Source organism: Theobroma umbraticum, unplaced genomic scaffold (assembly GCF_002168275.2).
Source record: "Theobroma umbraticum cultivar Fairchild unplaced genomic scaffold, ASM216827v3 scaffold_20.0, whole genome shotgun sequence".
NCBI lineage: Eukaryota > Viridiplantae > Streptophyta > Magnoliopsida > Malvales > Malvaceae > Theobroma > Theobroma umbraticum.
Window position 1 is genome coordinate 3,693,999 of NW_018397266.1, and position 26,992 is coordinate 3,720,990.

A 26,992-nucleotide genomic window follows, 5' to 3' on the forward strand; every position below is an offset into this window, starting at 1 on the left:
TTTTTTATAATTAAATGTCATAATTATTAGAGATTGAATAATTTGAAAAGAGAATAGGAAGTCCGCTCTCTATTCTATAGTTTATTATAAATATTTTGATCTCTGATATTAACCTAATCTCATGTCTTAAGGTAATCGAATGCTCCATGACAATGGTCAGTTGAATTAAGTTAAGAATTTATTATTAGTAAATTATTAGCTTGTTTGCACTTAAATGTTTAATTTAATGATTAATGTATGACTTTTTTTATTTAATAATAGGTTCAAATCCCCTTTTCCTAAATTAAAAGAAATCATTAACCCATTTAATTAAGTTATCTTTTCGGTATGATATTTAATGGAATAGGTAGGGAGGTGGGTGGCTATTTCTTGTGGGAAAGCAGAATTAGGACTTGGCAGCATTAGCATTTATATTTATATTTATAATACAACTTCTGCAAGACATAATTTAAATTCGATGTTTTGACCAAAGAAACAAGAGCAGGCCAAGAATTATGGCTAAGATTAAAGGTTGAGGACATTACACAGGTAGTTGTCTGTCTATATTTTATATGCGTAAATGGGGTAGCTCGTTTTGTTATCAAGTTGCATTGCTTAGAACCTTGTGATATTGGCTTTGCCAACTTCCATTTATTCTAATTTGCCTAACAAAGTTTACACATTGCTGCTATTGTTCTTTATTGAGTTAGTTTGAACAACCATTTATTGTCAAATTTTAATATCATGATTTTGTTACGGTATTATTAAAGAACCAAAAATTACTCTATTCATAACATTTCTCTTCCATAATTTTTTTTTATAAAAAATTAAGGATCTTGAGGAGATAGATGATTTGAATAATAAATCATATATTTTTTAAAGATTAGATAAACATAACGGTGAGATTAATTTCAGAAAAATTGAAAATACCAATAATGGTGAAATTGATAATCGTAACTGTGAGATTACAGTTATAGTAATGATATTGAAACTAATGGTGAAAATGACGTGTTTGGTAAAAGCAATACTAGTAGTAGGAAATATAGTGAGAATCGAAAATGATTGTTAAGGATATCAACCTAAAATAATATTAATAAAGGGAAAATGCACTAAAATTTTTAACTTTTAATTATAATTATACACAGGTTTATTACTTTTCAAAATAAACATTTCACTTCAAAAAAATCTTTCGATGAACATATAAGTCGTGCAATTAATTAACCGTTAATATTTTCATTAGTTTGATAATATGATAATATTTTTAAAACACTTTTACTTTTCATTAATTTTAAAAATTATCATTATATAAATTATAATTTTGTATTTAAATTTTTTTTTTCTTATTCAAAAATAATCTCTCTAACTTATCGTTCGTCGATCGGTCACCCCATAGCTGATGTCGATTGACGTTCCCTTCGAGAGCACGATTTAATGCTCCCTTAGAGAGATTCGATAAGATCCCGCATTCCATTGCAAGATTCGGCCACAGGGTGGTCAATTGGTGTTAGGAAGTGTCACTGGTTGGCCTAAGAGAAAGGAAAAGAGTGTAAAAGGAATAAAGGTATTTTAGGCATTTCACGTTTAGATATTAACATTGTTTACACAGTTGGGGTGAGTTGTACATCTTTGAAACTAATAGACCTATGTGGAATTATGATCAAAAGTTGAGAGTGTCAGTATATTTTATCCATTTTTTTTAAGCCTGTTCAAAACCACGGTAAGGTGCATCGAAGCATTTTTTTTGTCCAATTGCATCGTGGGTTGTTGTTTGGTAAGCAACCACGATTGCACTTGGGGTAGGAACTCGCATTGCACCTTTAGTGAAGAATGCGACTAGTGCTCAAAAGGTCAAGGTCACCTTGATCCACTTAGACAATATCACCCTATTTGTTCAGTTTTTAATTCTATAATGTCTGTAAATGTACATTTATAAGATGAATACTTTTTTTTTACTCAAAAATTACATCCCTTTTTGCCCATTTTTTTTTCACTTTTTACCCTTAAATAATTAATGATGTTCCTAAAATACTCTTTTAAATATTTTTTTACTTAATTTATTCATTATTATTTTAATATAAATAATATGTGCCAGTATGTTTTATTGAATATAACTCTTAAGAATTTAAAATTGTTATATTAAATTTATGGTGTACATGAATAATTATTAATAGAGTAAAATACAAGGACACCCTCAACTTTTGATCATAATTATATGCAGGTTCATTAATTTTTAAAATAGACAGTTCATTCTAAAAAAATATTTTCGCTAGACATATAAGTCCTACCATTAGTCAACCGTCAATGTTTCTATTAGTTTATTGACATGGTAATATTTTTAAGACAATTTTGCATTTCATTAATTTAAAAAATTACTACTATATAAATTATATTTTTTATTTTAAATTTTTTCTCTCTTTTCAAAAACTCTCAACCCAACCACATTGTGGTCGACGATGCTCCCTTGAGAAGCATCATGCTCCCTAGGATCGGTGCTCCCTGTGGAACAAGACCAGGGGAAGCTTGAGTTTGGGGTGCACAGCCAAATCTAGCATTGCACTATTAGATCCGGTCGTAAAGTAGTTGACCAGTGTAAAAGAGCATCATTAGTCAACCTGTGAGAAAGAAAAAAAGTGAAAAAAGGGCATTTTAGACATTTCATGTTGAGGCATTAATGTCTTTATATGGCAGATTATTCATTTTCAAAACTAATGAATCTACGTGTAATTATGGTCAAAAGTTGAAGGTGTCAGTGTATTTTACCCTTAAAATGATAAACTATCCCTAAATTCCTAAGATTTCATCTTAATTCATCTCAAATTTATTAGTATTCAAAGTAAACATTTCATCATAAAATCCCAAACATCATTAACAGATGTTGGAAAATGTCTAAACTAACTATGAGATAAAAACACCAAAACGCATCTTTTAACCTAGATTACATGCTTTGCTTGACTATTAGGATTCTTCTTAATCATCTCCAACCACCAAAAATCCAAGTTGATCCTAATGGGTTTTTTGGGGTTTCAAAAATGCCTCACCAAAAATCATCCATCCTATAACTTAAAATCCAAAAACCCAAGTGTATTTCATTACTTTAAAACTTAAATAATATTTTTGAAACCCTACAACACTATTTTTGAAATTGGAACTGATTAATAGGGAAGAGTGAGGACAAAAAGATAATATTTTTGGATTGGATGTTGTTATGCATCGATAAACAAAGAAAACTTTCATCAATTTAATCAGTTATGGGAAGTGAAACCCTAGCCTTAACATTGATCGAATGGAATTTGAGGTTTTCAAACCTCAATTAGAAAATTTTCTATTTTCAATATAAAAGTATATTATTGTGCATGCTTTACTAATGTAAGATTATTTTGTTGTAACTGCTCTCAAACTCTAATAAGATGCAATTAGAGGTTTTCAAATCCTAATTGCAAAGTATTCTATTTTTAATGTAAAATTAAATTATTGTATATGCTTTATTAATGTAAAATATTTTGTTGTAATATCGTCAATGGCCAGTAAGATTTTGCACGACTTGATGGTTCATTGCAACAATAATTGGGTCACAATAAGGAATATTGATCTTGACAAGTATCCTTTCATTGAGTTGATAGGTGACATTTTTAAAAGTATTATAAATGGTTCCACTATTGATATAGGAATGAGTATATGCATGGCTTACAAAAGTCGAAGGAATTATTTGAGTTAGGAAGTGATGATAATGTGCTGAAATTGTTTGAAATGCATTGATGTTTAAAGAAAATTCACTTCTACTTGTATTTCATACTTGTAACTCCTCTTTAAACAATATTCAAGCCTATAACAAGTAACTTTTTAGTTGATAATGTTAATAATGTTAATATGTCAGATGTTGATATTGATGTTGTTGGAAATGGTAGTGGTAAAGGTAGAGATAGAAGGAATGTTAGGGTAGCTAGTTGTAGAAGTAGAGGTAAAGGAATTGTTAATGTAACTAGTGCTACCATAGGTAGAGGCAATGTTGGTGTTGATGTTAGTAGTTCATATATTGGTAGAGACAAAGGGATTGTTGGTGTTGATGCTAGTAGTTCAATTAGTGGTAAAGGTAGAGGCAGAGGGAATATTGGTGTTGGTGCTAGTAGTTCAATTAGTGGTAGGGGTAGAAAAAAATGTAAAGACAGGTAGTTCTTATGTGAATATAATGAGTGAAAGTGATTCTAGTAATGATTCAATGGACAGTAATGAGGAAAAAAGATTTGTTATGTTTAGTGAAGATGTTGATCGAATGTTTGAAACTGAGACTGATGATCAACAAAGTCAATTAGAAGGCAATGATGTTGAGAATATAGAGATTGAGAATAGGGCACCTTATAGGGATGTTAATGGTTTTATCTAATCTTGAAAGTGGTGTTGAAAAAGGGAATCATGGAAGTTTTAATTTTGACGGAGAGGGTAGAACAATTGATAGATCTATATATTCCTTATACACTTGATGAGTTTAGAAACGTAAGGCTTGTAAAGAATATATTGTTTAACAAAATTGATAGATCTATGTAATGACTTCAGAGAGTAAGATGACCCAAGGACTTTGAAAGTCCTCATCAATACCAATATCGGATCCGTCGGGCTTGGAGCCCAAAGTTTCAAGGTCCAGGTTGGTATCCTATAAGGCCATTCCGGTGCAATTCCAGAAATCAGACGCGAAGCCAAATCAGAGTAGGGCCATGATTTTCCATTAGGGGCCGGCCTTTTCCCTGAAATGTAACGATCGAAAACGATAGCGCTCCGGCTCTACCAAAACTGGCGTCCATTTCTTTAGCTCTTTTTAAAAAATTGAAGCAAAAATGGTCCCCCTCATTGCGCGGCTTCCTTTTCCATTTCAAGAAAGTCAAAAATCCATTTTGGTCTCATTCATCTAATTAAATGAAATTTAACATTTTTCCGCTCCGAATGACGGAAATTTCCCTCCCAATCTAAGCTCCTCAAAATTGTCCTCTGGTTGGCTCCATAGAAGACATTATCAAACAGCGAAGAAGAAAAATCAAGAGGCAAAATGGAAAGCGAAGGAAACAGTGAGAAGAAAATGAGCAGCAAACCGAAGAAAGGAAGTAACATCGTGTCACTCACCGGAGCTGCCGCTCTTCTCACTCTCGCTGTTAGCCTCGCTATCACCGCCATCAACAACCGGAGAAACTCCAAGAAAAAAGGTCACTTCCATTTTCTCTTCTTCAACGGATTTTTTACTGCCTTTTCTTTACTTGTTTGCTACTCGTTTAAATATTCTTATTCTAAATTACTTCGTTTCTTATTTATTTTTATTTTTATTTAATTTTAGATCTTCCGGGATGTAATTTTCGAGTTAATTTGTCGGCGAGTGAGATTCTAAAGTTAGCTGACCGAATCATTGCAAAATCAAAGGAAGTTCATGATGCTGTTGCTTCAGTTCCGCTCGATAAGGTTTTTTCTTTTAAGTTGCTCTTTTTTTGGCCTATTATGACATTTGAAATACGGAAATTCATATCTGTTTATATTGTTTTGAAAAATCCTCAGGTTACGTACAAGAATGTTATATTACCGCTGGCAGAATTGGAGGCACAGCAGTTTTCATTGGTGCAATCATGCGTGGTTCCAAAGTTGGTTTCTACTTCAGACAAATTGCGTAAAGCAAGCGCTGAAGCCGAGAAGAAAATAGATGCCCAAGTCTCCTCATGCAGGTTTCATTCAATTTGGTTTATGACTTGTATTAGAATCAAGATATATTTACCTTTTTGTTACTTTCATTTTGTTGGTAACAATTTTTTGAATCTAAATTATTGATCGAACTATTATGGCTTTGTAAGTGGTTGTAGTTATGAAAGTTCTACTTTCCAGTTTGTTTACTGAGCATGGAATTGAATATTGTACTATATTTATGTGGTGCTGATCAGTAAGCGGGAAGATGTATACCGTGTTGTTAAAGCTTTTGCTGCAAAAGGGGAATGGATGGGTCCAGAAGCAAAACGCTATGTTCAGTGCTTGGTAAGGAAAATATTTACAATTTCTCATGATTGTTAACATCAGGTTCAATGTTTGTAGCTAATCCCCTGCTCAGAAGTGAAAATGGTAACTTTAGTTTTATAAGAAGGAATATCCTGATGAGGATATATAATTCAATGTACTGTACTTAGAAACACTAATGTTTTCATTGTTTTTAATCTTCTGAATGTTTACTTTGTGGGTAAATTGTTCAGTCCTATTATTGATTCCTTTCTGACCAGTGACAGATCAGAGACTTTGAACGGAATGGATTGAATCTTACAGCAACAAAAAGAGAAGAAGTGCAACGCTTGAGAGCTCAAATTGATGAGCTAAGTTTGCAATATGTTCAGAATTTGAATGATGATACCACTTCTCTTTTGTTCCATGAGAATGAGCTAGCTGGATTACCATCAGAGTTCCTCAAGGTTCTCTATATTCTTTATGTTCATTTACTCTCTTATGTTGTTGCTTCATTAGTTTCTATGTGGAAATTCTGACTCTATATCTGTCTCCTTTGAACAAAAAATTCCAAATGTGCATTGATTTTTGGATCTGATTTGTGCTTGTTTGCTGGTGATAAATTTTCCTATGGTGATAATTTAAAATGTAACCTATTCGTATCTTGGCCAGCGGGTGTAGTGGAATTCAAAGAAAATATGCCTTTAAAATAAAGATTTCAAATATCAATCAATAGAAAATTGCATAATATGATGCATAGGTACTGCACCATAAAAGCCCAAAGAGCAAAGCTCTCCCATTTTGGAAACAGACCTATGTATAGTGCTACTTACTTGCATAGATGTTCTAATTATGAACATATGTAAAGTTTTAATCCTGGAAATCCGCATCCCATTATGATGGACTTTTCTTTGAATGACTCAGCTATACATTGTTCATTGTTTAAAAATTTTAATATAAACTTTGTAATAAATTTTGTTTGGTTCTGCTTCATTTGCAGACTTTAGAAAAAGTGGAAAATGGGATGGTCAAAGTCACGTTGAAAAGTCATCATGTTGCAGTGGTACTGGAGCTATGCAAGGTATGATTATCCAAGTTGATTAATGTTGTACTGGCAATATTGTTGACAATGGCTATACCCTTGCTGTTGGCAACCACTTTTGAACTAACTTACGAGATGAATTATGAGATTGTAAAACTTGTGATCTATCATGTATTTTGGAAGTGCAGAATGCTTAAAGAATCCTGATTTATTTTCTTATTACAGTTTTTAAAAGACATCTGATAATGCCGAAGTAGCATAACAATAAAATCTAGCGATTGTAAATTAAGTGCATGTTACCACTGCAGTGGTGAATGGTCAAATGCATTACCTTATTACGTGCATGATTGTGACAGCTGCTCAATTAGGATAAACTTAGCTCTATATATTTGTCTTTATTTTGGCTTTGGATCGGAAATCTAGTGCAGTTTTCTTTGATTTGTAATTTTGCGGTATTGCCTGAAATATGAGAATGACTATTGTGGAGTTTCCTATTTTCATTCTGAGCCTTTGCAGGTAGGAAGAACAAGAAGGACGGTAGCTATGGCATACGGAAAGAGATGTGCAAAAGTCAATCTTTCTGTCTTGGAAGATTTGGTAAATATTTCATTCCCCTGTTTTTTCTTTGAAAAAATGTTTACATAGGAAAGAGAAATCAGCACATAAAACATCCTCATTCTTATGCTTAGAATGAAATGATATTCCAAATTAAACCAAGGGCTATGTTCACATAGCCTATACTCAACAATTTGGAAAGTGAATTAACTATGTTGATCTGAAATTGTTAATACTTTTGTATAGACATAAGTTACTAACCCTCCTTTTAACATGTCATTTATGCCTTCTAAAACCCACCTAACAAGGTGTGTGTGTTTTGGCGGGGGGGGGGGGTGTGGGGAGTGGGGCGCGGTTTGGCTGAACTTTTTCATTTGCTATAGTTATTATTTTCCATTCATAATACTTTTCTTGCTATTTATGCCATGATAGAGGGAAACTGACAGATCAACATATTCACGTGGGGGGTTTTTGTAAATTAAGTTTTTATCAAGAGAAAATCATGCTGTTATCACATAAAAATTATAAAAATTAAAATGTTATGGCTTTTCTGGTGACAACTTCTTGGTTACTGATGTCTTGATAAACAGCTGTTTTAACTTATCAGCAACTTTAGGGTGTTCATATTATTGCAGTGTGTGTGACTTCACTAAATAAAAACCGTCCTATAGACTATAGAGAACTCGCTTTAATCTTTGGTTTCCATATCTGCAATGATCTTAGTCATGTGGATCTATACACTGATTTTCAGTTGAGCCCTGAGTTTGCATTGCCATCCATTTCCATTTCTTATTAAAGTGTGTTGGAGTATAAGAGAACCAATAAATTTTAACTTTTCTCTCTTCTGATAAGGTTCAAGTGCGTCATAAATTTGCTCGTTTACTTGGCTATTCAAACTACGCAGACTACGCATTGAATCTTAGAATGGCTAAGACGTCCTCGAAGGTTTGCATAGTATCTTTATTTTCTTGGGAATATTTGTATGTAATTTGCTGCATGAATGAAAAATCGTAATTTTCATGTCTTTCAGTTTTCACCTTCTTTTAATGGTTTTTTATTTATAAAAGGTATGCAGTCTCTTATGAATTAAAGTTAACTGAAATATCACCACCTCTTTCCCTCTCCCATTCTCTTCTGTCTCCTTTTTCATGAACCACAATGAACTTTTGTTGTTAGATTTCTTTTTCATTGACAAGGTTGACCCAGATGCAATTGCCCTGAGATTAATGAGAATTTGCTGGCTGCCTTTTAGCCTGTCATCTATCCTAAAGGATTTGTTGCTTTATGTGATAATTCCTGAAATTAAGATCTTAAAAATTCATTTCCTGAGTGATATGAAATGAACTAGGTACAACATGCTCACTTAAGCAGAAATATTATGTTGTAGCGACAGGTTTCTGCTAATTGTGAATGATCGCTATTTCCTTTCCTCTCTTTTGGATTTAAGTTTGGAAATTCAACAAGTTATCATGCACGAGTTGCCTTATTCTTGAGACATTAGAAACGTAGATGAGAAAGAGTTCTGAGGTTGTGCTTTGAGGAACCTAGCAATTATATTAAAACACCAATACAAAATATATTTCAAAGATGCATCTAGTTTGTGTATTATTTCTCAATGCTTCATTAATGAATGTAATATTGTTCTTAGGACTTTGCAAATGTGGTCAGGTATTGGAATTCTTAGAGGACATTTCCTCCAGTTTATCAGACTTGGCCAATAAAGAGTTGGCTGTGTTGAAAGAGTTAAAGGTCAGTGTATAATTTCCATTTTCTGAATTCTTTTTTTTTCCTTTCAAATAGATGTTTTATTTGCTTTTGTTGTATCATCAGAAGCAAGAGGAAGGAGAGCTTCCATTCGGAGTTGAAGATCTGTTGTACTATGTAAAGAAGGTTGAACAACAGGAATTTGATATGGACCTTGGAGCTCTCAAAGAGTACTTTCCTGTCAATTTGGTTCTTTCTGGAATTTTCAAAATATTTCAAGATCTTTTTGGTAAGTCATAAAAACGTGCATATAAGTTATGCAGCCATGGTGAATGTTCATCTCTATGTGATGGCATGTATCATATGCTCTGTCCACTTCCTGCAGGTTTAAGGTTTGAGGAAATCGCAGATGCTGATGTCTGGAATGGCGATGTTCGAGTTTTTTCTGTTTTTGACTTGAGATCTGGTGAACTTTTTGGTTACTTCTACCTTGATGTGTTCACAAGGTTCACACATTACTTTGAGTTTACTTCTTTATTTGTTTTTGCATTCCTTGCTCTAGTTAGAAAGAAATGGGCTCTCTTTGTGGAACAGGGAAGGGAAATATGGTCAGACTTGTGTGCTTGCTCTTCAAAATGGTTCAGTAGCATTCAGTGGTGCACGACAGGTAATTCACATGACATAATCATTGTGTTCCAGTCCCTAAATGGCTAAACATATAAAATGTTTTCTTGCTGTCTTCTTTGAGCACCTAAGTACAATAAATTTGCTCAAATCTTACTAAAATATGCTATGTCCATTATCTTGAAACCCAGAGACTGATATGAGTTTTTTTTCCTTGCTTTTCTCTACCAGATTCCAGTGGCATTGCTGATTTCTCAACTTCAGAAGGACAGCAGTGGCATTCCAGGCTTGCTAAGGTTCTCTGAAGTGGTCAGTCTTTTCCATGAGTTTGGCCATGTGGTATGTTTAAATTATCTTCTTGGTTTTATCATTTATGATTTCTTTAATATATTGGCTAATAATAAATGCTTTTGTGGTAAAATTTAAGTAGGTTGTATGTTGTTGTACTTTGATGCCATTGGTAGATAATATGGATTTCACTCTTTATGAGCATTTAGGTGCAACATCTGTGCAACCGTGCGTCATTTGCTAGATTTTCTGGGCTGCGTGTTGATCCTGACTTTGTGGAGATCCCTGCTCAAGTGCTAGAGAATTGGTGAATCATGGCTCTTACTATTTCTTATTCTTTTTGGACAGATGCAACTGCCCACTAATGGTTCTTTAACATGTAGGTGTTATGAGAGCTTTTCGTTGAAGTTGATATCTGGTTTCCATCAGGTGATACATCTTGACAAGTTCTGCATATACGTACTCAATATATGTATGCATGTGTCTGTGTGTATCTTAGTGTTGATTTTTATTCATATATGCATAGGCTTGGACTTCTGGCTTGATTGTCTGTTTTGGGGTGTTCATGTGTGCGTTTATGTGCTTGTATAATCTAGTTGGATTGTTTTTTTTTCTTTCTAAAGTGATTGAGAAAGGAAAAATTGTAGTGATTCTCAAAGACATGGTAGATGGTCCCTTTTTAGTTAAAGGGTGGACCATGTATTAAATATCTAAAAGGAAATTAAGTACTTGAGGTTATACATGTGACATTATCATTTGCAGGATATTACAAAGCCCATCAAGGATGAAATATGTAAATCGCTTAAACGATGGCGATATTGCTTTTCAGCACTTAAATTGAAGCAAGAAGTTCTTTATTGTAAGCCTCTTACTCTATCATCAATCAGTAAACTCCAATTTTATTGAATCAGTTCGAGACCTTGAGATTTATACATTAAGAAAATCTGTTCTGATCTGTTAATCATTTCACTTTCTCCATTTTGATAAGAGTTTGGAATTTGATCCCAATTCGAGATGTCTAGTCTTTTACTTTTACTTGAGTGAAGTCTAGCCTTTTGGAATGAGATCCGAATATGTGGACAGCTTTTTATTAGTTTCACCAGGATCCCCAAAATTCTATAATCCAATAAAACATGTTGTTGAAAACTTAAAGAGCGTGGTGGGGGCATTTAATTTCAATGGGAAATTTGATATGACGTATGATCATAGGAGTTTTTGTTTTGTTCTTGGTAGCTTGAGTAAAACGTCCAGCCATGTTGGGCACTGGTTCTCTGAATCTCCATGGGTCCTTGGTTCTTGAGTGCAGTGCACACTGCACAGTTTGGCAAAATTACAAATGCTTTCTGCCTGTTGTTGCAACGTGTACAAGTTTGCTTTTTTTTTTTCTGAGTTAACAATGTGTATTTAGGTGCTTTTTGTTGATTTAAATATTAGGAGTAAACTTGTCTTTCTATGGAGTCAATTCCTAGGAATTTGTTTTAGAAGAAAAATTGGCATTCTAATTTAGCGCATCCACATAGATGGACTGCTGTATGCTGTAATACATATTATTTCCCTGTCTTCAGATAAGCTCTAAAGATGTTTTCGACTGTCAGGTCTTTTTGATCAAATTATACATTCTGCTGAGAATGTTGACATTGTTGAGTTGTTCAAGCATCTTCATCCAAAGGTAAACACATTAACCTGTTGTTGCTTCATTCTTCATGCATTTAGGAGGAGAATAATTAAATCTTTTTTTTTTTCCTCCTTTCGGTATTTGTAGGTAATGTTGGGATTGCCAATGTTAGAAGGAACCAATCCAGCTTCATGCTTCCCACGTTGTGCAATTGGTTATGAAGCTGCTTGTTACAGCCGTATTTGGAGTGAGGTTTGATTGGTTCAGCCCTGTCTTTCTTGCCTGTTTTACTTTTATCGTCCAGATTGTTATATAATGTTGTAGTTTTTAGCAATTTTGTGCGTAATGCGATATAACTGTTACTATTTTATTGTGGAGGATCTATTTCTCTGTGATTGGTGCACCTTATGAAAATCATTTGTAATACTTCAAATGTATAGGTATTTGCAGCCGATATTTTTATATCGAAGTTTCGTGATGGTCTTTTGAATCAGTATGCCGGTATGCAGTTTAGGGATAAGGTAACAATTGTTAGTATGCATTCTCTTCAATGCATTCTTTTATATGTTACCATGCTGTTGACAGTTTTTGAAAATTTCCCTTTAAGATTCCTTTCTTAGTTTCCAAGCAGCTGTCATAGAAATATTGAAAAATCTCTACCATTACTATCATGCATACAACACATAACAATCAAAAGTTAGCATTCTCATGCAGCATAGTGTGAGCATGCAAGTGTACATCCGAAAATAATACTACTAATGGTTATTACTTAAACTTCTTGGTAGGTATTGGCACCAGGGGGGGCGAAGGATCCAGTTGAAATTCTGTCTGACTTTCTTGGAAGAGAACCATCAGTTCAGACATTTATCGACAACAAAATTGAATATAGTTTGTAACACTAAACGTTTTGGTAATTATCTTCTACACCTTTTCGTATTGCACTGCAAGATAAGAGTTCACATAGCATCTTGTTGCATTGTAGCCTCTTGCCGTATATTCTCAGTATTACTTGTGTTTGTATATAATAAAATTTTGTAGATACACACACCCTTGTTTTTAGAATGATGATTGCCAAGGAGTTGTTGGTTTGAGTCCGTGATATGTATTAACTTATACCCTGATGAACAATAATTCGAATTCAGTAAACTTGTGAAGTAAGTAAGCTGGATTTAGACAGCCAAGCGTCAGTGCTCAAATGTGGTGTGGGGTTATAGGATAGAGAGGGGTTTGAGTTACGACCTCTGAGTGGCCATTTGCTGTAGTTTATTAGAGAAGAAAAGGTTCAATAATGATGGCCGATGGGGCCTTTTTCGAGAACGGAAGTTAGGAGAGTGTTAGTAAAATTGAACTTAGATTTTTGTTTTAAGTGTCCCATGGAATTGATAATTTGTAGGATCGTGGGCCATCAAAATTAGGTTTTTGATGGATGGTAATCAATGTGTTCTCCACCAATTCCCTTAAGGCTTAATTTGTCTTCCACCATTTATTATTTATCATTATTTTCTTCATTTTTTGAAAATTTTAATTACCAGTTCAATTCATTTCATACCTCTTTCTCGGTTTTGCATCATCGTGCATTCCTATAGGTATGGGTCCTCAATCAAAAGACATTCTCTTGCAAATTCCTGTGGTTTAAACTTCTCCGCCTCATAAAAGGGGAAATCATCTTTTACTGTTGTTAAATTGAAAAGAATTAGTTATGCACACTACATTTCACGTAGTCAGGATGATGATTCAAATTCTTTGATACAAGAATTATTATACATGATTTTCGTAACGATGATGATTGACAATTTTGAATGATTCTTATCTTTTGATATGAAAATAATTATGCATCATTTTTATATCGCTTGTAATTTTAAAAAATTAATTTTTTTGAGTAATTTAAAATAAAAAAAAATTGATTCTCAAGAAGGAAACTCTTCTTCCCAACATACAAATTAATTAGATACTGCAACGACACCAACTGTAGAGAACATGTAATAATGTGGTGTAAAAACAATTATTTTTTAAAAACAATAATTGTTGTACGGAAAGAATGTAGTAAAATCTTCATCAGAGTAAAGGCATAAAACAATTAGTAATATCGCTTATCAAAAGAAATATAATACAATAATTACAATAATTACTAATATAATATCGCTTGCGTTCAAAACCCGTTTCAAGAAATATAAAACCACCACTGCAATAATTACCAATAAATAAAATAAATACTTGAGAAAAAAAGAGGGAAAATTTTTGTCTCGAACGACGTCGTTAGTGATCACCGGGTTTTTGGATTTTCTTGTTACTGTTGTCGATTTGACTTTTGACTGCTAAGGAAGTTTTCCCAGAAAAGAGTAGAAAAATTGAACAATAAAAGGATTGACTAGTTATCGAATAAGAATAACTGAAATCACGAGAAATCAATAAAGGAAAAAAATAATCATAGTCAACAAAGAACAACGAGCAAACCAAGATGGAAGGGTTTTGAAAATTCTTTTCTCTGTAAGTAGTTGCAGCAGCCTCCTCTTCTTTGTTTTTATTTATCAATTTTTAACTCTGCATTTTCTTGCATGTGTGTTTTCTTCTTTCTTTACTTAATGAAGAGAGAAGAAAAGAAAACTTTCTTAATTGCTTAGAGTGCCTTGATTGTTTTAATTCATCTTATGAATAAATTGAAATCTGGAATGTGCTGAAATTTACTTAATTTCTTCTTTTTCTTTTCTTTGGTGGAAGAACAGAGGAGCTGGTGCTGATCTTTTGTTCTGAGTGAGTTTGTACTTCTGGGTTCTGCTTTTTATGCATGAAGGTTTGAAGTTATGCAATTGGGTGATGTTGTAGAGAAAGGGACTGGGCTGATTTTAAGACAAGGGGCTTGAAGCTGAAGAAGGGTTACTGTTTTGGATGGTTGAGACTAGAAAAATCTGGAATTTTAAACTAGTTCTTTTGCTTTAGCAGTTTAGTTTTGGTTTTTTCCTATGGTAGGGATTTTGGGTCTTCTTTGGGCACAAGATATTTGGTTTTGGTAGCAAGTTATTTTGACGTAAGCCTTTTGATTTCGGCTTTTCTCTGTAGATGACATAGAATGTGGGTTTTGTTATTTGATGGATTCTGATTAATGATAGCATTTTGACGAGTTCCAAGTAATTTGTGGGAATCAGCATTGTGGTTTTAGGGGAGGGTGAGTCATGCTCAAACAGATTCTAAGTAAGCTTCCCCGGAAGTTGTCCAAGACGGCTGATAGTCGTGAACATGGTGGAAACCATGCTACTTATTTTAGTGTTTCTGGTGGCTCAAGGAGCAGTGATTTAGGGACTGGCAAGTCAGGAAATTTGAGTGTTTCACCTTTTCCAGCACCTAATTCTATGGCAGATGTTGGATGGAAAGGTGCAAATTTAAAGCCCAGTGGGAACCATTTGTTCTCTTCTTATGAAGCATTGCCTGCTTTCAAGGATGTTCCAGCTTCAGAGAAGCAGAATTTATTCATAAAAAAGCTTAACTTGTGTTCTGTTGTATTTGATTTTACTGACCCCACAAAGAACCTCAAAGAAAAAGAGATTAAGCGGCAGACGTTGTTAGAGCTTGTGGAGTATGTGACTTCTGCAAATGGGAAATTTTTGGATGCTGTTTTGCAAGAAATTGTTAAAATGGTATCTGCAAACTTGTTTAGGAGCCTTACCCCTCAACCACGTGAGAATAAAGTTGCAGATGGCCTTGATTTGGAAGAGGAGGAACCTTCAATGGATCCTGCTTGGCCACACTTGCAAATTGTATATGAGTTTCTTTTGAGGTTTGTAGCCTCACCTGAGACTGATGCAAAATTGGCCAAAAGATATGTTGATCAATCCTTCATCATCAATTTGCTTGACTTATTTGATTCTGAAGATCCTAGAGAAAGGGAATATTTGAAAACAATTCTTCATCGCATCTATGGAAAATTCATGGTGCATCGACCATTCATTAGGAAAGCTTTAAACAACATTTTTTTCCGTTTCATTTTTGAGACTGAGAAACATAATGGGATTGCTGAACTTCTAGAAATTTTGGGCAGTATTATTAATGGGTTTGCACTGCCACTTAAAGAAGAACATAAAGTGTTCCTTGTTCGGGTGCTAATTCCCTTGCATAAACCAAAATGCTTAGCAATGTATCATCAGCAGTTATCCTACTGCATTACGCAGTTTGTGGAGAAAGATGGTAAGCTTGCTGATACTGTTATTAGGGGGTTATTAAAGTATTGGCCCATCACAAATAGTTCAAAGGAAGTTATGTTCCTAAATGAGTTGGAGGAAGTTTTAGAGGCGACTCAGCCACCAGAATTCCAGCGATGCATGGTGCCCTTATTTCGCCGAATTGCTCATTGTTTGAACAGTTTGCACTTTCAGGTGAGAAGTTTTTGATAGTTTGTTCTGCTTTGCCTTTAGTTTCTTACTCTGTTTAGATGCAAAAGACATTTTCTAAACATCTTTCAATTTGACATGGATGATGTTTATAAATCTGTTTAACTCATGTGTTGGAAACCTTATTGTTGTTTACTTAATAATGAATGCATCATATTGCGAGAATGTGCATTTGGTTTGTAAGCATTTTTGTGGTATTTGTTAGACCTTTTGTCTTATTGTTTTATCCTTGCTGCCAAGGATAAGTGAAGTAAATGTTAAAGGATAATATGCGGATAAAATCTGATGTCTACATGATTGGTTGTGTGATTGGTCCGATTGGTGGTTTGAATTTGTCTAATGATGTCAGAACAGCTAACGTTGACTATTTATGATAGAGTTATAGGCACAAATGAAGCATTATTTAGTATACAATCCATTTTGCATTTGCAGTGCCATACTCATGGGGTCAGGTTTGTATTGTGGGAATATACTGTTTAGACATAGAACCTGATTGCAGACTCATAAATGGTTTGAGTGATTACTGGAAATTTGGGATCAGTTAAAGGCCCTGTGAATTTTATTATCAATTGTATTTTCAGGAGGTTCGACTGATGAAATTAACAAATAAGTGTAGTGGTATGAACAGGAATTTAAGTGTGGCTCAGATTCTAAATAGTTGCTCATCACTATTACGAATTTTGTGGATTTTAAAATGGTTTTGAAAGCAAAATCTTGTGCCTAATTGGAATAAATTTTATATCTGCATTTCTGTTTTTGAGTGCTTTTGTGTTCAATGGTAATATTAGCAAGTTGAAATAGCTCATGAAGGTCAAATATCTATAAGTAAAACACCTTTTTCTTTGGTTAATCAAAAATCATTTTGTAGTTAGGCATAATTGTTGGTCGTACTCTTATTTTAATGTTTATTGCTGCAATAAAGTGAGGGTGCAGTGTTAGAGCTGCTGCATATCTTACTATGGTTATTTACAAGTCATCTTTTCTTTCTTCCTTTTTTTTTTTTTTTAAACTCATCTCATTTGTTGTTCATGGCTTTTGCCCATAGGAAGGTTTTATGTTTCCCATCCCTCCTTAAGCTGAGCTTTGTTAAATATAAAATTCCATTGATGCTGATTTTTGCTTTTCTTTTAACTGATATTATGGATAATGCAAGCTGGAATGTACTAGTGTATCCATATTATATCACCTGCTATTGGTATTTCCACTATATGGCAGAATTCAAGGCTTTGAACGACTTTATTTTATATATTTTGACATCCAGAATTTTGTTTGCTATGAAACATTTTGAAATCTTGGAAATTTCTACTCTTGTTTAAACTTGAAACAAGTTTCATCATCAAAGTGCGTTTGGGATAATTGAATCCCACAAATGAAAGGAAGAGGACATTGTTTTGAGACGTCTGAAAATGGAGACTGAGACATTCAATTTTGTATGTTGGAGAGAGTTGGCTTTTATGGCTTTACCCTCTAAATTGTTGTTGTTTGACTTTGTTAACATTCTATTAGCTACATGCATCATCTTTCCTGCAAGAATCCTCTACAGACCTAAAGTCAATAGGTGCTGAATTCCTCATTTTTCTTCCTAATTATTTTGTTGAAGTGTTAAGATTGCCTACAAGACAAACTCTCATGCATATTTGAAGATGCAACATATGCTGATTGAACTTGTGCTTTTGTATGACAAATGTAGGTGGCATACTGTTAAAGTAATTGCTGCTATTGTGTATAATAAATGGGTACAGTTAGCTGAAATATACTATGTGATGGTTTTGAAACAAACTCACAAACACCGGACAAAATTTCTTGCTAATTGCAAACTCTATGGCCATACACATGTTCTATTCACATTGAAGGGAATGGATGTAAGAAACTATGATTGAATCTTTGGAAATGATGCCAGAAAATTCTGGATTCTACTATTCTGTTAAGTCATATCATACATTTTAAACATAATTTCAGCTGTAAAAGTCTCTGTGGACCTAAGTAGGATAAAACCCTTATAGAATGCTGCCAGTGAAGTCTGAATTACACTATTCTGTTATATGATAGCAGACATTAAGTACACTTTCAGCTGGAAATATTTTGTGAAATATGTATGGTCCTTGCGACACAGTATGATTTTATCATTTCATTTCTGATTTCTTTTTATTTGGGGATGATATTGGCTTTCCAGATGATAGGTTCTATCCATTGTGGTTTTTTATGGAACTGATGATGTTTTCCTTGATCCCTGAATGTCATTACGCAACTGTTGATTTTTCCTTTTTTTGTTTTTTGCTTTTCTCAGGTTGCTGAGAGAGCCTTGTTTTTGTGGAACAATGATCACATTGAGAACTTAATTATTCAAAACCGCAAGGTTATACTGCCCATTATTTTCCCTGCATTGGAGAAAAACGCTAGAAATCACTGGAACCAGGCTGTACATAGCTTGACTTTAAATGTCCGCAAAATTTTCTATGATCTTGATCCAGAGCTGTACAATGAGTGCTTGCTAAAGTTTCAGGAGGACGAATCAAAGGAAGATGAGATTGAAGTGAGACGTGAAACTATATGGAAGCGCTTGGAAGAACTTGCTGAAAAGAAAGCTTCTGGTAGTGAAGCGGTGCTTGTTTCCCATAAAGCAAACGCCAATGGCTCATCTGGTTAAGAGATGGAGAGAGATTTGTTGGTAATTAATGAGTCTCAAGCTTTTCTATAGGGATGGAAGTAACAACCTTGTCTGGGTGATGAAATATTGTCAGTTTCTTGCCTTCTACACAAAAGGAATCCGAGATTGCTGTATGGTAGGTTCCAGCTTATTAGTGATGCCTAATAAACATTTTTGTTAAATTAATCTATTTATTCTTGAACTTGTCCTATTCATATACTTCTTCTTGGTTAGCATGAAATTTCATATCCATGAACACTCATTCAATGGTGAAAGGAGGAAAATAGGAAAGAAGTCACAGTGCTAGTATCCGTTGTTGCTCTTCTTCTTAACTTCCTTATCCACATGTACCAAACAACAATTTGATAAATTTAACAAAAAGGGGAAAAAATTTCTGGGTTAATGCTGCTTAAAAGTGTATGCAACACTTTGCCTAGGAGTGTACTTGATTAATGATGTGATCATGAGCATACAAAATCAGCGTTGTATCTCACTGACCAGTAAGAAAAGAGAGGTTAAAAAGGATTATTAACTAAACAACTTAGGTCCTAAATTGATTACTTAATCCTTCTTGTATTTGTACTAAGTTGTTTGTTTGGCTTAGCATGACCATTTGACAAGAGACAGGGTTATGCACAAAGCCAAATGCAAACTGCTCCATTTTGCTTACTGCATCATTTTGGACATCGTCGTGCAGCAGCAACTGCTGCTGCTGCTATTCCACAATAAAGGGTTAGCGATCATTGCCAATCATCAAAGCACCCACCCCCCATCTTTGATAAGCTTTCCGTCATTGTCAGGGAATTGAGACAAGCAAGCAGGGCTTTTTGTGGCTCTTTGCAGGGTGTTGCATGGACAGCAGAATGGTCGTAATAAGGAGTCTTTTGATTCCTGATCAGCCTGGTAGCGTCAGACTTACACCAAATTGCCCCCTGGCCCCCCTGCCTCTCTCAAAGTCGTCATGGGGCTCAACTGACATGAACATGGCTTGGATTTGGCATTTGGGCTCTGCTCCGAGTAGGTCCACTTCCACCTGCAGTCCAGCAACTTTTACGTGTGCGTGGAGTGAACGCTCCAATTGCTGTTGCTGACAAAAACCGCGTCAACCCCACCTCGAGGGGAAAATCTCTACCCCATGACCAGTGCCAGTGCCCTATTCATATGCCTTTATTATTGTTGCTTATTTAATCTTTCCTTTTTTTTTTGAAATGGCTTAATTAATCTTTTTGACAGAAGAAAATGCCATTAAAAATCTTTTCAGAAGGATATGTTATTATCTAAACGATTCAAATTTACAAAGTTCGGGTGTTCTTTAATTCTTATGTAAACTGAGGGAAAAGGCCACAAGTTTTGGTTGATTAAGGGTTATGAGTTTGTCAACATTTTTCTTTTTTGGGTATTTTAGGGCATACTTTCTACTCCTAGTGGACTTGAATTAATGAGATATTAGATGACAGCATGACACCCTTTTACGAGTAGGTCGGTGACAAAAGTAATTCAAAGTTGTTTGAGGTTTTTCAATTTGCAAATTTATTGGGTTTTTTAGGAGGCTAAGAGCTTGTCTTTTATTGACTTTCTAATGATAATAATAATAATAATAAAGTTAACCATATTCAGACTTGGATTGTTCTCCAACTCTTAAGCAAGAGAATATATGCCATTTGAAAAATTTTGTTAGCGTCAGTTAAGAAAGCATACTGTTTAGCCTTAACTTATCCTCTAAAAAACACATGAAGTCAAATGATTCTCCTAAATTGATATGCTTGTTAGAATTTCTGTTCCCATTTCAGTTTGGGTTGTTCATTAAACAGGTACTTGAATTGCAGTCTATCCAAAGGAACTCTTTCAAGAACCAAAGCAACCCTTTTTTTCCTTTTAGATATGGAATATGTTGAACCAATGGAAAAAAAAAAAAAACAGACGGAAAGAAGTTGTGAATTGGCCATGGTGCAATGCTTAAAACAGTGTGGTACTGGTACCGTTGTTGAAGGTAAGAGAATTGGAGAAAGCATATACCCAAGTAAAAACATTCAACATAACATCATCCCATAAATTAGATTATCAAAGATTAAGAAACAAAACCTTTGTTTATTTGCGTTTTTATTTTGTTATTATCTAAACTATTAGTACTTGACAGAACATAGAAGAGAGAGAGAGAGAGAGAGAACAGACATCTTTTCTTTTTGTCAAACTTTTTATTTTTATTTTAATTTATCTATTTTTTAAATATTCTCAGATGTTCCATTTACGCGCAGTGAAGTAAGGCTCTCGTATCAAAGGGCTGCCTTTTGGTCACTTTGTTCTCTTGCTCTTTGTCTCCCCTTTGCCCAAAGTAAATTCGGAAGAAAAAAAGAAAGTTAAAAAAGGGAAAGTCCAAAGCCTGTTTCTTTCTAGTGTTCAACTTCTCTAGCGAGTTGCTAGCTTTCTGTAAGTGTCAAAGGTTCTCCTCTCTTCTGGGTTTTCTTTTATCTTATATTTTGTTTTTGCTTTTTTATTGTTGTTGTTCTGTAATAATCTGTTTTAGTTTATCACTTTTGTAGTTTTTTTTTCTTTGCTTCATAGTATCTTTGGTTTATTCTAATTTGGTGTTTTTGGATCAAACCCAGATCCTGTCATCATTTGACCCAACTGACTTTGCGCTGGTGATTTTAGCAAGAAGAGGTAGCTGGGAACCACATAGAAACCAGGAGCTTCAATTTTTTTTTTGGTATATTTTTAATGCTTAAAGTTTGCTGTTGGACTTCCAGTTTAAGTGTTTCTTTTTCTTTAATTTCAGCGGAATTTAAGTCAAAAGGTGTTGTCTTTTTGTTTTAGAATTGTCTTGAGCAAAGAAAGTTATCAAATTTTAGTATAGGATGATTGGTAAAAGCAAGAGTTTTTGCTTTGACAGATGCTTTTTGGGGTTGTCAAATTTTTATCCGGATAGGAATTTCTACATCTGGGATAGTTTATAGGTTGGGTCCATTTGTTTCTTGGCTTGGAATGAATTCTATGTGTATTGGTTGTCTTCCATTACTGTGAAGTTGAGGTTCCCTTCTTTTAATGGACTGGGTTCTGCTGTAAAGGAAATTGAGCACAGTTGGGTTCATTGTGGATTTTGTTATTTCGTTTGTTTTGAGATATGATCAAGCAGATACTAGGCAGGCTTCCTCGAAAGCCATCAAAGTCATCTGAGAATCGTGAATTTGGGGGCTCGTCTGCTCCTTCTTTGAGTAATTCCTCAAACTTAAGAGGCAGTGATATTGTGGGTAATCATAGGCTGATGATCGACAGTGCACCTCTTTCTGGACCTAATTCTACTTCTAGTTTAGGATACAGCCATGGAAGTAAACTCACCCAAGTTGTAAATCAAAAACTGAATGGGAATTCATTGACTGCTCCATTTGAAGCATTACCTGGATTTAAGGATGTTCCTAGCTCTGAGAAGCAAAACTTGTTTTTTAGAAAGCTAAGTTTGTGTTGTATTGTGTTTGATTTCACTGACGCAATGAAGAACTTGAAAGAAAAAGACATCAAGCGGCAGACGTTACTTGAACTTGTGGATTATGTTAGTTCTGCGAATGGCAAATTTGCTGAAACAGTTATGCAAGAAGCTGTAAAGATGGTGTCTGTCAACTTGTTTAGATCCCTTACTCCACAGCCTCGTGAAAATAAGGTGCTAGAAGCCTTTGATATGGAAGAGGAAGAGCCATTGATGGACTCTGCATGGCCTCACTTGCAAATTGTTTATGAATTCCTTCTGAGGTTTGTGGCATCTCCTGAGACAGATGCAAAGTTGGCTAAGAGGTATATCAATCATTCTTTTGTTCTCAAATTATTGGATCTCTTTGATTCTGAAGATCCTAGGGAGAGGGAGTATCTAAAAACAATTCTGCATCGAATCTATGGCAAGTTTATGGTGCATCGCCCATTTATCAGGAAAGCTATTAACAACATCTTCTTCCATTTTATTTTTGAAACGGAGAAGCATAATGGGATTGCTGAGCTTTTAGAGGTTTTGGGAAGTATAATCAATGGGTTTGCTCTGCCACTCAAAGAAGAACACAAATTGTTCCTTGTTCGGGCACTAATACCCCTTCACAAGCCAAAATGCTTACCAATGTATCATCAGCAGTTATCATACTGCATCATTCAATTTGTTGAGAAAGACTGCAAACTAGCTGATACTGTTATAAGGGGATTATTGAAGTACTGGCCAATTACTAATAGTTCAAAGGAAGTCATGTTCCTTAGTGAACTGGAAGAAATTTTGGAAGCTACTCAGCCTGCTGAATTTCAGAGATCTATGGTACCTTTGTTCCGCCAAATTGCACGTTGCTTGAGCAGTTCACACTTTCAGGTATGAGCCATTAACTTTTCAAATTTCTCTTCATTCCTTACTGTGTGAAATGCCCTTGCCAAATGTTTCATCTGTCTAGTTGTTTATCTCATGGTTCTCTACTGCTAAATTCACGTGAATCCTGAAAATTGCTCATTGACTTCTTTAAATAAATTAAATGGAGGGAAGGTGTCTTTCCTCTCTCTCTCTCATTTTTATTTATGTTCGGAAGAAGGTTCCTCTTTGTTCATCTTTCAGTGAAAACCATGATGGTTTGCTGTTTTATTTTGATTGTAATTTGCATCAAACATCCACTCACAATATCCCATATTAGATGATTAAGAGGATGGGCCATACGTTAGCGAATTAGATCTCATTAATTCCTCAATGATCTTTCTCAGATGCTCTCTGTTGTATGGAAGTCTATGTTTTTGAGCTTATGAGAACAGAACCCATTCTGATTGAGCTTTATCTAGTCTGGTATGGATGAAGTTGTAAATAGACTAAACTAAAGTTTTCTGTTTCTTGTACCTAAAGCCCGAGGAGATTTTTGCTGCTGAGAAAGTCGAAATTACTTGATATATAATTCTTGTTGGTAGCAGTCATAATGGTGTTCTGAGGGGTGATTTGACACTGGAATTCAAATATTAAGGTTCTAATGTCTGGTACTTTATGATAGCCAACTCCTTATTGGTGTAATTTTGTAAGATATGTGTTGAGAATTGGCGACTGAAAATGGTGAAAAACTCTACCAATAATCTTCTATTGGCTTGAAGATGGAAAATGCTTGATGTCCTGGTTGTGCATCAATAGTTGATACATCTGTGGACCTATATTTTGCTTTGTTCCAAACTTTTACATGTTTGAAGCAACATAAAATTTTTTTTCCTAGTGGTCCTTTTTGTTCTACAATTTAAATTTCCTATGTAGCTATCTCTTATATGGACACTTGTGAATCTTACTAGAGATTAGGTGGACAAAAGTAGAGGTATGATGGCATTGTTTTCAGATTTTGCATTGGGTGGGCAATCCTTTAGTTGGGATGATGGTTGAAGAACTTTGGTGTATTGGAATAACAAGGCTGATATACTGGCAACTAAGACGGTAGCAGCATAGTAATCATGATGAATTTGGTGGTGTCTGAAGTGCTAATGCAGCTGTGGTAGTTGACAGTCTGCAGTTACTGCAGTGTGGTGGTTGTTCTGGTTGTTGTAGTTGGCTCTTGAATGTTGGTGGTATCATGGCAGTGAATTGTGGTATCATGGCAGTGAATTGTGGTATCATGGCAGTGAATATGGTCTTGGTGACTTCTGGTGTTGATATTGCTTAAATGGTCATTGAGTATATTCATAAATTAAATACGGGTCAACTTTCATGATTTGGCTCATTATTGCTACCTAGGTTTTAGTTCATGAGGTGACGATTGCTTTTACTCTGGCAGGAAGGATCCGTATTGTGTGCCTGAAGTTTGTTATTAATAACATTAAGAGTTTTAACCAGTTAGTGGGTTGTTTCTAAAACTTAGGCCGCATAATTCTTTAAGGTATTTTGGAGTTGGCTGACCAAGCTGTATACATGTGTTTAGGTTATACATGATGTAGCACTTTAGCACTTACTAAAATAAATAATAACATGGTGTGTTTCTTTGTTCTAGTGGTCAGTTGTGTGCATTGATAAGATATTCATTGACTCCAGTTCTTAAATTGTGGTGGTACCATGTAACAGTAATCATTTCAATGCATGTGGATTTCCATAACCACTTATTCCATTTTCAAGTCATTTGTGCTGTATGACAATTTAATGTCGAAACATTGTGGTTTCCTTCATACACAAGAATTTTGTTTGTAAGGTTTTGTATAAAATTCAAGTTCCCAGTATGAGATTTGAATCTTTCAGTTGTGACATATCTTAATAGGATCTTATTTTGCCTCTGCTGAAATATTTGGCTACACATGCTGTGGTTTTCTTGAATTGCAGACCACTGATGCTTGCTTTTACAGGTAGCGGAGAGGGCTTTGTACTTGTGGAGTAATGATCACATTGAGAACTTAATTAGACAAAACCGCAGAGTTATACTGCCCATCATATTCCCTGCCTTGGAGAAAAATGGGCATAACCACTGGAATCAAGTGGTCCAGGGCTTGACGCATAATGTTCGCAAGATTTTTTCTGATATTGATCCTGAACTATTTGAGGAGTGCTTGAACAAGTTTCGGGAAGATGAAGAAAAACTGGGAGAGATAAAAACAAAACATGAAGCCACCTGGAAGCGCTTAGAAGATATTGCTGTATCAAACACTGCTAATGGTGAAGCGGTTCTTGTTCCTCATATTGTAGCCTCCCGAACATCATGAGCACCTATGTGGAGTGACCTGATGCTTTTGTCAACTGTTAATCTTTTATTGGTGCTGTGGGCACAAGGTGGTGCAATGCTTAGAGAAGTTGAATACTCACGAGTTGTCATGTTTTTGCTCCCACAGTCATGAGTTGATTGTCTCCCGATGGTTAAGAACATCATTTTGCAGCAATGAGGTCCCACATTTGTGGCACTCAGGCGAAGCAAATAGAAGTTAGCAGCTGTGTGTAACTTTAGGATGGAGGGGATGTAACTAGTATTTTTGCTCTTCTTATAGTTGATGTTTTAGAGAATCATACGGAGGATCTATAATCACAGGTAATTTGTGTTGTTCATCTTGATTTCAAATTGTTCCTCACTTGTGCACTTGCTGAACCACTTGATCTCATTTCTTGCATGTATGTATTATCTGCACCCCTTTTGTTCTTGCAACTGAAAAACTTTTGTTGGTGTCTCTGTTAATACAAATATTGATTAATTTGGATGGGTTTAATAGGAATTAAATGTTATTTTTATCCTTTGTAATTCTCTCTCTTTCTCTCATGTGACAAGCACAAATATTTGTGAAGTAGAATGGCATATTTGTTTAATTCTTGTAATACCAGCCTACAACAGTCAGCTGCATATCAAACCTCTGGTTGATATCTTTTTGTGTGTAGTATCAAACATGATTTCCAGAAAATTTCAATATCATTCCCGCGTTCAAGAAGATATCAAAAGCTAAAGCCTAAAGCATTATATGCCTCCTCAGAATTCCAAAACTAAAGAGATGGATTTGAATATAAAGTGTTTATTATTGGCGATAAACATGACTACAATGATGGCAACTTGGATGTTACCTCAGGCAGAGTTTCCCCTGCTTTCCCATCAATGCAATCCCTCGTTTGGTTCGTGATTCCTTCTGGACTTGTTAATATATACAACCATGCCTCCAACCTCCCTTAAAAGGAGAAACCCGAAAAAGATTTCCGAATTTAGAACATAATGTTGCTCGTTTTCCATGGAAACAATTAAGTAGTTTACTCGATTCTCGTAAGACAATGATCGTTTTAACATTCTTTGAGTGTGCTCGTTTTCATCTGTTTTTTGGTTGAGAAAGAGCTGGAGATGATTTCTGCTTGGAACGCTGTTGCTCTCGGTCTCCTGTCTAGGGTTCCTCACGGCTGATTGATATCATTCTTTGCGTCATGGGGTTAGCCTAGTTGTACGGTTTTTGAGTGCAGCCTTGGCGAGATTGGTTCTTCGTCGGTGGGGGTTCTTGGAGTGCTTCCGATGGTTTTTTATTTTTGTTTTTCTGTTTTTTGAGAGGCTGAGCTTTTTGGTTTCTTTCTGATAGTGATGGATTATGAGCAAACTCTCATGTTTTTATCTTTGATGTGGGTATGCAGTCTCGACCCTTAAGCGTTTGATGCAATGGTATGTTGCGATTCCAGAGAGGATTGTAGATGGCCATGAAGGGAGCCGAGTAGAGAGAATGTGGAAGGATCGAGGAGAAGGAAGAAGGATTGAGTTAAGAAATCT

The 26,992-nt window shown here is 35.0% G+C and overlaps 3 protein-coding genes across 7 annotated transcripts; all 3 read left to right on the forward strand.

Moving 5' to 3' along the window:
• Positions 1-4,799: 4,799 nt before the first annotated feature.
• LOC110423095 (Zincin-like metalloproteases family protein) lies at positions 4,800-13,374 on the forward strand. 3 transcript variants are annotated; one of them, XM_021437222.2, is made up of 21 exons: positions 4,800-5,171; positions 5,300-5,421; positions 5,515-5,678; positions 5,892-5,982; positions 6,228-6,407; positions 6,941-7,021; positions 7,499-7,579; positions 8,390-8,482; positions 9,206-9,286; positions 9,368-9,530; positions 9,627-9,747; positions 9,836-9,908; positions 10,097-10,204; positions 10,363-10,460; positions 10,537-10,582; positions 10,916-11,012; positions 11,749-11,822; positions 11,916-12,020; positions 12,209-12,289; positions 12,554-12,678; positions 13,355-13,374. In XM_021437222.2, the coding sequence occupies exons 1-20, from the start codon at positions 5,018-5,020 to the stop codon at positions 12,662-12,664; spliced, it is 2,124 nt and encodes a 707-aa protein (XP_021292897.1). In that variant the 5' UTR covers positions 4,800-5,017; the 3' UTR covers positions 12,665-12,678; positions 13,355-13,374. The 3 variants fall into 3 exon arrangements, with proteins under 3 accessions (XP_021292897.1, XP_021292898.1, XP_021292896.1); XM_021437221.2 differs by lacking the exon at positions 13,355-13,374 and having other exon boundaries at positions 4,801-5,171; positions 12,554-12,859; XM_021437223.2 differs by lacking the exons at positions 8,390-8,482; positions 13,355-13,374 and having other exon boundaries at positions 12,554-12,859.
• A 726-nt stretch (positions 13,375-14,100) lies between these two features.
• LOC110423047 (serine/threonine protein phosphatase 2A 59 kDa regulatory subunit B' eta isoform-like) lies at positions 14,101-19,198 on the forward strand. Of its 2 annotated transcripts, none has more exons than XM_021437148.2 (3): positions 14,101-14,255; positions 14,487-16,135; positions 18,438-19,198. In XM_021437148.2, exons 2-3 carry the CDS (start codon positions 14,939-14,941, stop codon positions 18,795-18,797), a joined length of 1,557 nt encoding a protein of 518 aa, XP_021292823.1. In that variant the 5' UTR covers positions 14,101-14,255; positions 14,487-14,938; the 3' UTR covers positions 18,798-19,198. The 2 variants fall into 2 exon arrangements, with proteins under 2 accessions (XP_021292823.1, XP_021292822.1); XM_021437147.2 differs by having other exon boundaries at positions 14,104-14,255; positions 14,492-16,135.
• A 1,775-nt stretch (positions 19,199-20,973) lies between these two features.
• LOC110422990 (serine/threonine protein phosphatase 2A 57 kDa regulatory subunit B' theta isoform-like) lies at positions 20,974-25,980 on the forward strand. Of its 2 annotated transcripts, XM_021437065.1 has the most exons (4): positions 20,974-21,224; positions 21,404-21,504; positions 21,688-23,136; positions 25,116-25,980. In XM_021437065.1, exons 3-4 carry the CDS (start codon positions 21,919-21,921, stop codon positions 25,467-25,469), a joined length of 1,572 nt encoding a protein of 523 aa, XP_021292740.1. In that variant the 5' UTR covers positions 20,974-21,224; positions 21,404-21,504; positions 21,688-21,918; the 3' UTR covers positions 25,470-25,980. The 2 variants fall into 2 exon arrangements, with proteins under 2 accessions (XP_021292740.1, XP_021292739.1); XM_021437064.1 differs by having other exon boundaries at positions 21,404-23,136.
• Positions 25,981-26,992: the final 1,012 nt, after the last annotated feature.